The sequence below is a fragment of the Lethenteron reissneri genome, chromosome 24, assembly GCF_015708825.2.
Source record: "Lethenteron reissneri isolate LAM-NWPU_2019-01 chromosome 24, ASM1570882v1, whole genome shotgun sequence".
Taxonomy (NCBI): domain Eukaryota; kingdom Metazoa; phylum Chordata; class Hyperoartia; order Petromyzontiformes; family Petromyzontidae; genus Lethenteron; species Lethenteron reissneri.
The window spans coordinates 5530236-5544527 of record NC_083802.1 but is presented as its reverse complement, the minus strand read 5'-3'; the positions used below and the strand labels follow the sequence as shown (position 1 = coordinate 5544527).

The 14292-nt window shown below is 41.5% G+C and overlaps 1 protein-coding gene across 1 annotated transcript in view; it reads right to left on the bottom strand.

The window, feature by feature from the left end:
- Positions 1–13496, bottom strand: part of LOC133346325 (ornithine decarboxylase antizyme 2-like) — a 69887-nt gene extending 56391 nt beyond the window's left edge. The window contains exon 1 of the mRNA XM_061557820.1: positions 13422–13496. Within this exon, the coding sequence (XP_061413804.1) occupies positions 13422–13496 (75 nt within the window). The remainder of the gene's footprint in view (positions 1–13421) is intronic.
- Positions 13497–14292: the final 796 nt, after the last annotated feature.

Below are 14292 nucleotides of genomic sequence, written 5' to 3'. Positions count from 1 at the left end.
ATAATCTTTGTCTATGTTCTAATTAATGTGAAAGAACAATAAAACAGTGTTTTAACGAATGTGATATATTTGGAAATGCCGCAGGGCGTGTGATAGATTAATCGTAACAAAAAAAACAGGTATAACACCTCTTTTTTTTGCTTCGGGTTTAGGTTAATTTGTAAACTTTTTCATAAACAATTACGATTATTGTTAATTTCAAAGGCTATACGCAACGGACAGCATACATTACATTGGCCCTAAACCAACGGATATGGGGAAAATATTGTAATAGATGAATTCCTGTAATAACTGTATCCTGTATGTATTGCCGTAGAAGTTTGCAGTGTATATCAAGTATACACATACAGAGAGTTTTTTTTTATACGTAATCCATGTAGGTATACTGGGAAAATAGAAATGCTCGTGGTAAACTTCTGTACCTTAGATTCACATTCAATATTCTTGGTCTCATACTCATGTTCTTAAAATGATCTTGTAACAAAACATTCCCCGGCCTTCATCTCTATTTGTGGACTGATCACCCTCAAAATGCCCTCAAATGCCTGTATATGGTGATATCTCTTCATCAAAACACACGAAAACAGACGCAAGCCTTGGCAGTCAATCTGGCTTCTGACCGAAAAACCAATGAAGATCTATTATCTTATGCATTGCATAAATAAAATGGAAGTTATGACATCCGGTATACGATATATTCATCTCGAGCGATGTACGCTTGAATGTATATTGGAGGTACAATGCACATTTACATATACTGTATTTTTTTATACATGCATGTAAATGTAATGTAGGAAGTTAACGATTTGCAAATGTGATTAGTAACTTTCATCCTTACACGCGTCGCGATAGTTCAATTTTAATGTGCAATTTTATTGGGGGACTGGATGTCGTCTTGGTGTGGTCTGGGACTGGATTTTTTTTTGTTGTTTTGCTGCCTTGACCAAGCTTGGAAATTGGTTATATTTGTGCAAGTAAAACTTATATACTTTATCTGCAGTATTTAATGTATTTCTTTTTAGGCATTTGCTTATATTTCCTATACTTTGTATTCCTATCCTGTTTTTACGTTTTTTGTTGTTATAACTTTCTGACCCACCCCTACTGGACATGTGGATATGAGCTTCAAAGCTCATCGGATTTCTCCAGGATAAATAAAGAGTCTGGTTCTGAGATGATGATTCCCGAACACAACTCAGGGATTAAACAACACACACACACACCACAACACAACACCACTGCTTAGGGTTCAATGTTAACCGTTCATTTCGAAATCGGATGACACGTCCGCCACATCTTTGGAGATCTTCAACTCTGAACGAAGTGAATACTCTGTGAACGCTTCGTGCTTGTTTGTATAGCAGCAGTTACTTGTTTATCTTAGACTAAATGATAATATTTGAGGAAGGAATTTCTGCAGAGTATGTTGGGATGGTCAGCGCTGTCTTATCAGATCTGTCTTGAGATAGCACGGGAAGGATGAGGGCTGTTAGAGGGGTGTGGGGAAATCTGTAACCGAGTGTTTACAAACACAGATTCTAGCAAACGTATCTGACAAATGCTTAAGCAATGCACTCCTCAACAACAACAAAAAGTGATTACCGTTTGTGTGCCGCTCGTCCGATTAGACGTAGTCGCAAATCAGAATCAGAATCCTTATCATACATTTTTTTTTTAGACTGGAGGAATCCGATGAGCTATGAAGCTCTTTCTTTCCCACAGATGTCCAGTAGGTCGCAGATGTCCACAGCAGGATGCCCAACGCTTGCTAGAGTGGGGTATGCAGCTGTGGCCATTTTCAAAACTGGCAGGGTTCGTGCCACGGGACCGTGACCGAGTAATGAGAGGGTGGGCGGAAAGCCACCACGCGGGAATCGGCACTTTGGGGACGGTCATTTTTGTTGCCTCAATCGTGCTGGAGTCCGTGGGAATATCCTGCCAAATTTGGCGTTCCCAAAGCGTCAAGTTTTTAGGCTTTTTCTCAAGTGGCAAAAGTGCCCACTAACTGGAAGCAAAGCTGTCGACGCGAAAGATCTGTTGCCTGCAACTCTTGATTATACTGTGGGGTTTATATATTTACTTTTAACTTAACTTCCATTTGATTCTCTTATGCGCTGCGAACTGTAAAAAGGAAACCCATTCATGCGTCAACAATAACTCCCACCCCTCCCCCTAACTCTTTAAAGATTAGTAAAATTGGATAAAATTCCTCAAAGCAGTGTGACCTTTTTCCGCTTTACATTTGCGACTCTAAATACATAACCCCACACTGCCCCCCCACCGCCAAATAAGATAATATCATAAATTTTGACTGAAAGCTTTCGTGACTGCAGGAATTCATATTCTTTGGGTCTTTCGGTAAAGTCACGTAGATAGGTTCAAAGAAAATAACAAAAAGTAACAAAAAAACTACTAGAAAAAAAGAGGGGGAAAGTTGTTTAGGCAGACTGTTTTAAAGGTTTAAAATGGGTGTAGCCCAAGGGTCATAAGCGAAGTGGGCTGGACTAGTGATGTTAATGTGAGAAATTAGCATGTTGATGTGAGATCGGAGAGCGGCCTCCACGAGAGCTCAGAGGTGGCTGTGTTAATGTGAGAGATGAGCATGTTGATGTGAGAGATGAGCATGTTGATGTGAGAGATGAGCAAGTTAATGTGAGAGATGAGCATGTTGATGTGAGAGATGAGCATGTTGATGTGAGAGATGAGCATGTTGATGTGAGAGATTAGCATGTTGATGTGAGAGATGAGCAAGTTGATGTGAGAGATGAGCATGTTGATGTGAGAGATGAGCATGTTGATGTGAGAGATGAGCATGTTGATGTGAGAGATTAGCATGTTGATGTGAGAGATGAGCAAGTTGATGTGAGAGATGAGCATGTTGATGTGAGAGATGAGCAAGTTGATGTGAGAGATGAGCAAGTTGATGTGAGAGATGAGCATGTTGATGTGAGAGATGAGCAAGTTGATGTGAGAGATGAGCATGTTGATGTGAGAGATGAGCATGTTGATGTGAGAGATGAGCATGTTGATGTGAGAGATGAGCAAGTTGATGTGAGAGATGAGCATGTTGATGTGAGAGATGAGCATGTTGATGTGAGAGATGAGCATGTTGATGTGAGAGATGAGCATGTTGATGTGAGAGATGAGCATGTTGATGTGAGAGATGAGCATGTTGATGTGAGAGATGAGCATGTTGATGTGAGAGATTAGCATGTTGATGTGAGAGATGAGCATGTTGATGTGAGAGATGAGCATGTTGATGTGAGAGATTAGCATGTTGATGTGAGAGATGAGCATGTTGATGTGAGAGATGAGCATGTTGATGTGAGAGATGAGCATGTTGATGTGAGAGATGAGCATGTTGATGTGAGAGATGAGCATGTTGATGTGAAAGATGAGCATGTTGATGTGAGAGATGAGCAAGTTGATGTGAGAGATGAGCATGTTGATGTGAGAGATGAGCATGTTGATGTGAAAGATGAGCATGTTGATGTGAGAGATGAGCATGTTGATGTGAGAGATGAGCATGTTGATGTGAGAGATGAGCATGTTGATGTGAGAGATGAGCATGTTGATGTGAGAGATGAGCATGTTGATGTGAGAGATGATCATGTTGATGTGAGAGATGAGCATGTTGATGTGAGAGATGAGCATGTTGATGTGAAAGATGAGCATGTTGATGTGAGAGATGAGCATGTTGATGTGAGAGATGAGCATGTTGATGTGAGAGATGAGCATGTTGATGTGAGAGATGAGCATGTTGATGTGAGAGATGAGCATGTTGATGTGAGAGATGAGCATGTTGATGTGAGAGATTAGCATGTTGATGTGAGAGATGAGCATGTTGATGTGAGAGATGAGCATGTTGATGTGAAAGATGAGCATGTTGATGTGAGAGATGAGCATGTTGATGTGAGGGATGAGCATGTTGATGTGAAGGATGAACAAGTTGATGGCAGATCGCAGAGCAGCAACGTCGAGCTCGGCGAGCGAGGTGGCTGTGTGAGTGTGGGACATTTAACCTGTTTATGTAAAATCAGAGTGCCGAAAATAACAACTAATGTAGGATGGGAACATCACAGCCAGTTGTGACTTAAACTGGTCGATAACGTCCTTCCAATGATTGCTCAGTTTGTACCCATCTTCTCGATTGAAGTTGTGTCTGTGTCTGTATATGTGGATGGCTTCATGAACGAATCTTTTGTTGATAGCCAGTGTGTTTGCAAAGTACCTTCTTTCTAGAGAAATCAATCAAAATCAACGAAATTAATTTCTCTAAGACGAAAGTACTTTGCAAACGCACTTTGTCGTGGAGGTCGCCCTCTGACCCTCTATTAACATGCTAATTTATCACATTAACATAACTAGCTCCGCCCACTTCGTTTCGGACCCTTGGGCTACACCCATTTTAAACCTTTAAAACAGTCTGCTTCAGCAGCTTTCCCCCGCTTGTTTTCCACCTGATGACGATCGCTTGCGTTGTGATCGAAACGTCGTAGTTTTGTGTTACTTTCTGTGTTTTTCTTTGAACCTATCTCCGTGACTTTGCCGAAAGACCCAAAGAATAAGATAATACCATCTTTCGATTTAAAGCTTTCGTGACTGCAGGGATTCATCTTCTTGGTTCTTTCGGTAAAGTCACGTAGAATGGAAATAATAAAATAATAAAAAATGTTCTTAAGTTTTATTTTTTCTTATTTTATTATTTCCATTCGACGTGACTTTACCGAAAGAACCAAGAAGATAATACCATCTTTTTCCCGAGTGACTCGCTCTCCCTGGCTTTTCTCAAGCGGCGGTGGCTGCCGTGGGGTGGCGTTGCGGGAGGTGGGGGAGATGGAGCAAGGGAGGGGGGGTGTGTACGTTGTGTTTCTCTTGGCACTCATGAGAGTAGCAAGAGGGGAGGGAGGGGTGGGAGGGCAGCAACGCAGCTCTCCCGCTCTGGAATGTCTTTGCCATGGCGATGACGTCCAATGGGCCGAGAGCTGGAAACTTTTGACAGCTGGTCATTGGGCCGTGCGCGTCGAGTGCCTAGCGTTCACCTAACAGAACATGTCATTGGCATGCCGTATTGAATCGTGGACGCAGGTAAAGGAGGAGGGGGGTGGGAGGTGGGGTAGAACAAGTCGCAGGATGTCTACTGATATAGCAAGGGTCACCGCGCACGAGGAATTTGGGCTGGTACACTGATTGACGAGTGGCGGTGGGGGTGGAGGCTTCATTACACACTCAGCACACAAAGTGAGAATGTTCAGGAGTAGCTGTTTGCCAACGCGTTCTTATTGGCATCGTCGGTCACACCTGAACGAGGATACAATATTTCAAAATAGCCACAACAAAAACCGTATCGCAGTGACCTGTGGATCATTAACAAACATTCAGCACATTCGTCAATGACACTGTTCTAAAAGGAAATGAAATACACAGGTAACAACAGGCGATGTTTCTGGCAATGGACTTCTTTATATCAGATAGGCCAGAGAGATTGAATGAATAATAATAATTAAAGAAGGCGCTTAACACCATAGGGTGCTAATTGATGAACAGCGTAAAATTGGCATCTCAAGTTACCTATTAGTAGATATTTGGCTCCAGATAAACCCTTTTCATTTTTGTCGATCGTTAACATTGCCGTGTTTAACGTGCCCGTATAGCGATCATCAATTAACTTGTAGGTTGTGTATTATTAAGACAATCATTTCTAGCTATTTGTTTTTTTTGTGTCACGTGACTTAATAGAAGTGGCCAGGATCTGTGTTTTGAAGATCGAAGTAAAAGCGATGAAAATCAATGTTAAACGCATTGTTAGTTGCCAAATGCTACAATAATTGGTAACAAGTCCTAATGAGGAAGCACCTTTTGTTTTCACATTAGCCTTATTTACAAAAATCCTAATAGATTACGAAGATTTATTGCCGCTGCCACTATGGCCTGCTTTTTAATTCGTAGGAATGTATTAATGCAAAGGTCAAATTTGCTATGACATTAATTACACGATGGCACATTATATGTTAATGTGTGAGAATGCAGCCGTTAATATATTTATTTAAAATAACGGAATAATTATACACTTCAACTATGAGTTTGGAACTGATTCTTGATTTAAACGAGAACGTCTTGAATGATATACTGTATTGGAAATTTCACGTAATAAAAAGGATGTTTATAATGTTGCCGTTGGCCATTGTTTTATAGTGTTTTGCTCTACAGCACATACACTACATGTTAAGGGACTGAGTAATTGTGTGGCTATTCGAGATCCTGTGGAAAATAATAATAAAAGTAAGTGATTGGATACGAGAAGTCAGGTAACCAACCAGGAATAGCACGCGGTTTAATATTCCTAAGAATTTCCAGATACAACATTTGAGCAGGAGACATAACATCTGGCTTTTTACAGGAGATCCAGGGGATTCATATCTAGCTTAAAATACACATTCTACAAACACGTGATGTTAAAACGAACTATTTGATGACACTGCGTTGGCAATGGTACACGATTAACAAACAAACAAAAACCTCTACATTCATCAATATCATTGCCTTAAAAGACGATATGAAAAGGTGACGTTTCAGGCGATGGCCCTTCTACACAGTACATAGGCCAGAGAAGTCGAGTGTGCTTTGGCAGGCGACCATCACGGGTGTCTGAGGCCTTTGTGGGGGTTGTGTTGTCAGCAGTGCAGCGCAACAAACCCCATCGTTGTATTGCACTATGCTCAAACTCTATGCACCCCACATTCACAACAACCCGCAATGCCCAGTGTGGTGAAGTATGGTCGTGTGACCCCTATGGAATCGCACGGTGTGGGAGGCCCTATAAAGGGCTGGACACGATACTTCATGTGTGACAGAATAGACACTGCTGAATTGATGATGAATAACTTTATTGAGCAGCGGCAGCAGCAGCAGCACACGATGCTGCATTGCTGGATGAAGGGCTCCCCAGCGCCTTTGCCCGTCTTCAGTGGCATTACCGCTGAAAAGAATGCTCTAGAAATGTAACATTGACACAAACAACCGGGAGAAGACAACAAGGGACTGTAGCGGTGCACGGCTTACTATGATTCAGGCTAGCGCGGAGACGTTTTGCATCCAAACACGTGGAGGAAACTAAAGCAGACTAAATTTCGATTTAAAGCTTTCGTGACTGCAGGGATTCATCTTCTGAATGACGCTGTCTCCCCGACAGACCTGGTCTTCACCTGAGGACGGCTGTTTGCGTTGTGGCCGAAACGTCGTGATAATTATTTTATTATGTTTTATTTTTATTATTTTCCTTCTACGTGACTTTACAGAAAGAACTAAGAAGAAAAGCAGAATAACTCTGTAGAAACAATCTGAACCAGAGGTGCAATGCAAAACTCAAGTCCGTGTTGATTCTAAAGTATAGAAAACGCCGTGCAGCCAGGATTTGACTCGACCGTCGTGTGAAAACCTTATTTTGGACTCACCCGGCAATCATCATCGTTTGTAGGTTACGGTGTCAGCTATATGACTGGCCAATTTTTTTTTACCAGAAATTTAGTTTTACACATCAGAATGTGTTATACCGTATATCAAACTGAAGCTTTAGATGTGCAAAAATCCTAAGGTTTGGTTGTTATTTTTGCTCAACTTCTAATAAGCAAATAATTGTTTTTCGAAGTTTGCTTCAGAAGCTATTTCCTCATATCCTTTATCCTCTGAGGCTATGTATACAGCAATAAATAATAAATAACATTAAGTAAATAATCAGTATAAGCCCGACTGGTGCCCACAGGCCTGATTAATTTCAGGCCTGTCTAAAGCCTTTTTAGTTGGGCAGGATTATTGTGCAATCATAGTTTCATTTTCCCAAAATGTTAGATTCGTTTTTGAACATGGAATGTTATATAATGCACGGCCATAATGTTAAACTGCTTAAAAAAACAAGATTGATACATCATTATTATAACGCTCGTTTGAAAACTCACAGAAGTGATGCGTCGGTATTTTGAAGTCAAATGTTTTAATTGTTGTGTGTGTATGTCTAGATTTGAAGCTTTCGTGAGTTCAATGATTCATATTCTTAGGTTTTTTCGGTAAAGTCACGTAGGTAAAAAATTAAAATTAATAAAAGGAAAATAAAAATAAAATAAAAATCACGACGTTTCGGAGGAAACACAAGCTTCCGTCTTCAGGTGGAACCGTCACAGCACGATAGCTGTATCAAGTGATACCTATCGTGTTGTGACGGTTCCACCTGAAGACGGAAGCTTGTGTTGCCTCCGAAACGTCGTGACTTTTATTTGATTTTTATTTTACTTTAATTAATTTTAATTTTTTACCTACGTGACTTTACCGAAAAAAACCTAAGAATATGTGTGTATGTCGTTGATGGTGGAAGCCCCAAATTGAAATCTAAATTAGTGATAGGCATGCTCGAGAGGACGACCACCGTGGAGATGGACTGATGGGATCAGCTCACACAGGAGCCCGAGAGGGAAGGTGACGACCTGGGGAGGCTTTTATCCAGCAATTAATAGATCGTGGCTGCTGCTGATGACATTTGAAGAGCGTAAATGTTTATATCACGGCCAACAGGAGGTTAGTTATTTGAACTCGCTGACAACTGAATAAAACATGCCATCTGGCACATTTTTTCAAGTACAATCATGCACACTTGGATGCTGTTATCAGAATGTGTGACCAGCCCATTGTAAACAAAGGTGCAATTGAAGCTGCGGTATATGGCCAACTATACATGCGGATAACGAAGACGACAGCTTTGATTATTTTTTGTTAAAGACATTACAGTAATTATTTTTGCTTTTAATGTAATTGGGTTTTTTTTCATCGCTAAAATGACACAATTTTCAAATTGCCAGTCAACACCCATTCCTTTCCTGTTTGCACTCGGGAATAATTTATTTTCGTTGCTCTAATCCAGTAATTGTAGTGCTGTCAAATTCCTGACATCTGAGCGTAGCCATGTGCATGAAAGATACTCCATATAAAATACTTTTAGTCCATGAATAAATTATGGAGCATCGTTCCCAAAAGCTATGGCAGCAGATGTTGATCTCTAAGGAAACCTAGTAAAAGGTTTTTATCTGCAACACTCCCACCATTGTACTCTCAATGTTATTGGGACCAAAATATTATCTGCAGTCAGTGTACTGATACGAAGTACCGTTACATAATAATTTACTTCCAATGTCTTATAATAATAGGGGTTTTCCCCTTTTTCTGGCAACAAAACTGAAACCTTTTTACAAGGATTCATGTCTGCATTAACCACAATACTTGCAGTCAAAATGCAAACAAAAAACATACTATGATAATATATGCATTGTCCTTGAAACTGATTGGTCCACACCAAGGGACGGCTTTCTTTTGAGCCTCGACCCAATTAGTGCTCGACCAGAGGACGCCAAAAGGCGTACGGCTCAAAGACAATGCACTATCAAAGTAATGAGGGCTCAGTAATGTGTGACACTAAAAAAAGTAGCTGTGCTTAATTTCAGTGCCCATTATTTTATACGGTACATTATACACTAAAATGCAACAACTTAAACAGTGACAATACTGCACCGACCGTATGGACATTTTTCATGACTAATAACTACGGTAATAAGAACAGAAACTATACAGTGCGATCGGGCGAAAAGTGCGTGTAACTCACCGGTATAAAGGCTGTATCAGTCCGGTGATCGTCAAACACAAGTTGTTGAAACAAGAGCGTAGTACTACTGCTAGATACATTGCCAGATGCAGAGTCTTCGAGATTGGAGTTTGTAAGTACGGTAGAGTGAATACCGTGACATTGTTTTTTACCGTGGGATAATTATGTTTGTCTATTTTGTACGTTTATTTGTGCCAATTTCACATAGCAAACAAATTTTATAACGCTAAAAGACGCGTACACAACCGCTAAAAACATAATGTAAAAAAAACTATTTTAAATAATGATGTGATTATCCGGCGTTTTTAAAAATCCGGTGACCCCTTCGCCATTGATCACTAACATAACCACGATGGCTACACCAATTTTTCCCAACCATGATGCTTGCACACTGCACAATCTACTTATTAAAAGCCGCGTTAATCAAGGAAAGGCCTACGACAGAGTTGAGATACCGTTTGCCAATGATGGGATCACAGCACAGTTTGTGAACCTCTCCACCACTCCACTAATACACATGAAGACCAAGACGTTTGGGGAAAGTGCTGTTAGTGAGCACCTATTAAGGCCGCGGGTGGTGTAGTTAGCACCATGCCTGGTCGCTTTTGTCTCTTCAGTGCTGATGTTCACACGCCTAACCAGATTCTCATTTTAGGCTGAGTCGACCTAGGGAAGTCCCATCTTCAGATATAATACACCACTGACATTAGCCATTATCAGAAATCGACCTCAAGTTACTGGATTCGGAATGCAGTGCTCCTAACCACTGCGCCCAAAATACAAATATCCCTCATGTAACCTTTTTTTTACAGTTTCGGGGCAAGTGCTGTTAGCGAGCACTTACTAAGACTGGCATGTCACACAAAGGGATTGGTGTGGCCAGAAACACTTCTATCCACATTTGTCTCCCCAGCCGTTGATGATTACAAACCTAATCAGATGTTCATATGAGCTGAATCGACCCTACGGACGTCTCAGTGCTGCTTCAGATAGAATTCTCCACTGAGAGCCATGGTCGGCAGCTGACCTCAAGTTGCAAAGTTAGTAGTGCACGGTGCCGCTAACCACTGCGCCACCGCTCTACACGCATATAAACACGCATCACACGCACACGCAGGCTTCTCAGTCATTGCGTGATGTGCAGCTGTTGAGTGGATACAACCTTGAACAAATCACTGCAGGATGCTCCACAGTGACAATTTGGCGGGACTCGCTGGAACTCGGGGAAAAAAACTAATTCAGCATAAATAACCCGCCTGGAAATGTCTTCTTTGTAACTGGTGGCTGTTTATGTGTTTATAAAGCTGAGTAAGACGAAATCGAATATTTGAAAAAAAACGACAACATCCGGGGTCAAATTGGGCTGAGACCAAACACGTGACAAACACGCGAATATTCATATAAACCAAACGGTCAGCATTTATATTTAAATGAAAACATCATTCTGAAATCTACTCGACAGACCTGTTCTCCACCTAAGGACGGCTGCTTGCGTTGTGGCCGAAACGTCGTGAGAATTATTGTATTATGTTTTATTTTTATTATTTTATTATTTCCATTCTACGTGACTTTACCGAAAGAACCAAGAAGATGAATCCCTGCAGTCACGAAAGCTTTAAAGCGAAATCATTCTGAAAGTGAAGAAGAAGTGAGCAGGCTTGGGCAGGGCATGTCGCTGGATAAGATGATCGCCAACGGTCAAGAATCATAATGGAGGTGCAGCCAAGGGATGAAACTGATCCGAGAGGATGCCAACTGTGTGAGATGGTACATTGCAATCAGCTCTTGTACATATGCTAGGTGAATTATTATACCGCAGGAGCGGTGGATTATGTCTGATGATGATGATGAATGTTAAACCAATTTGCTTACAAGCCTCAATAATGCATCTCACGGAGGTGCTGACTTGACACCTGGACAGGGGTTTGAGCCGTATAAACCAGGGCTGGACAAGGCCATGTTGAGGGAATCGCCAGGCAAAGGTGCTGAAGGTCAACATGTGATGTGTTTTTGAGTTGTATTGCATGTCGTTGGACACGATGTCGGACGTTTCGCTCCATATCAGAATCAGAATATGTATTTCTACTGGAGGAATCCTATGAGTTATAAAGTCCCTTTTCACTGATGTCCAGTAGGGACAATTCAGAATGTCCCAACAACAAACAACACAAACACACGATAGGAGTGCACAGTGTAGGAAAGGTAAACTAAACACTTAAAAAAATTATACAAATACAACTAAGATATTTTTTAAAATCTTACCAGGTAAGGCACCACTGAGCTATTAGCTTATTTTTCCAGAAGCGACATGGCCACAATCAATAGCTTAACCAAGTGGATAATCACGTGGAAATTTATAGCAGCGAAATAATCCGTTTTTCAGTTTCTGAAGCGATGGGTCAGACACAATGCTGTTTCGCTTCTAATTCTGGGAGTTCCTTTTTAACAACCGAAGGACTGAAGAAGCACCCGGCATGTGAACCGAAACTTCGGACAGCATTTCTGAACAACACGCGGTACAACATTGGAGAGCTGTCCAGCACAACCGCGAAAACCCTACGCAGTCACTCAGAGTTGGTGTAAACGTCACTTCGACCACCCAGCGATTAACTTTGTTTTATTTTCAGCCATGTGGCCACAAGGGATGTGCCGTGCATGGTGCACGTGGCCCCAGGGCACCTAGGCTCCAGTGATTCATCCCAGCCTTCATCCTATCTCTCCCTCTCTGCCCCATGCCTACTCCTCTCCTGATCATCATCATCAACCTTAGTTGGCGATTTGATCTTCACCATTGTGGCATCCTGACTCGTAAATGTACCTTCTAAACGCACATTGGACTTGATCAGTGTGTTTCTATACACAAACGAGGACTCATAGACTCTTATTTCTTTTTACCAGATTAGAATCCATTAAAGGCTTCAAGCCCCCTTTTACGGGTGACCTGGGTCAACAAATAAAAACTGAACATTTGAGAGTGCTCATCTCTGTTTGCAGGCCAGAAGACCACCAGTGGTGGAAATTATTCATTTCTATGGCAGGTACTAGTCTTTATCATGGGATGACCACCGTTGACTTCGATACAATTTTTTAAAATGTTATTGACTCCAGAGTGCTAAAGAATCGAGTCAACTCTCAAACAGGATTTAAATGCACAAATAATCATATGTTCGCTGAGCGTGAGCTATGTATGAGAGAATCATTGGAGTCGTCTCCATTTGTCCGATGCCAAGGGGAAGACGTAAGGCCAGACGGTGGGTGACTGTCAGGGTAGTTCATGGAGGCCGTGTGTAGCTGCAGGATCTGCCAAAGGCTGGAAACCGTTGGGGTGGTGTGATGACATCAACGGCGTTGGCCATGATGCCATCTGGAACTTGATCTCGACTCTAACCATACAGCCGCATTCCAGAAGACATAAACACTTCACCGCCTGGTTCGGCGATGAGGATCTGAACTCACTCGACCCTTTATTCTACGCTCTTCCATCATATTGTGCGGGGGACCTTTTGGCATCAGCGGCACATGCAGTCTCCTTTGTCACAGGCCGAAAGAGCCGAATATTTGTGCATGCACATCCAATCCTCACACCGCGTGGGTTGTGGGAGTTATTTGGCCTCTGCTTCAATATGCTGGTGACTGTGAGTTGGCGCAAGTGGGGAGCATGGGAAGTACAGCACAACGGTGGATTTCACTGCGTTGAACTCTGTTGCCAACCGCATAGCCCCGCGGCAGGTTTAAACAGTCGGATGTGCGTGGTGGTCACACATCGACGCACTACCGGCTCAAGCACGCTGAGCTTCCAAGATCTTCGATATCGGGACACATTCCGGATGATGTAGTCGTAGACCGACATCTATCGAATGCTTGTTAAAACTTTAAAGAACAAAAATCAGATTAAGGGAGTTTGTGATTCTGAATTTATTTCTGTTTATTTTAGTTTCGATTATCGTGAGAGAACAAAAATAAATGTTGGAAATGTTGCATTTTAATCATAACCTTGCTGTTTAGGTACCATAACGTACAGTGTTTAATATAGAATAAATTAACAAATTATAAATGCTATACTGTAGTGGCAACCATTATTTGCATCTATTTTGTAACTTTAGAAGAACCCATTGATTGTATTAAAGATTATAGCAATATAGATTTTTTGATCTGCCTTGTCATAATATGAATTGCACTTAAGACTAACCATAACACCAGTCTGCTTAATCTCACAGCACTGTGTATTCAGTGGCACGCATCACCAAAACGACAGAAGTACAAACATATGCTTATAAAATTACTCAGTTTAAACCACCAAAAATACGACGTCCCACAAACTACAGTATAAGACGTTAACATTTTCTTGACGTAAACACGGAAAGTATGCGTAGCGCACATAAAAAAAACCCACACATTATTGGTCCATTTTTGTTTTTACCGAGGCAAATGCAAGACGGTTATTATTGAGTTGAAATGCATTGGAACACTGCCTCAATTCTTCACTTTCTGGTGTGCATCGTGGCACCAGGCAGAGCTATAACATTGCCTTGTTTTTACTGTTGTGTTCCATGACATCACCCTCATGTCGCTTTCCCGTAAAGTTGCAGGTAGCACGTAAAATGTAAAATGCGGGATCTAATTAAGTGAACTGGCCTTCCTAGCAT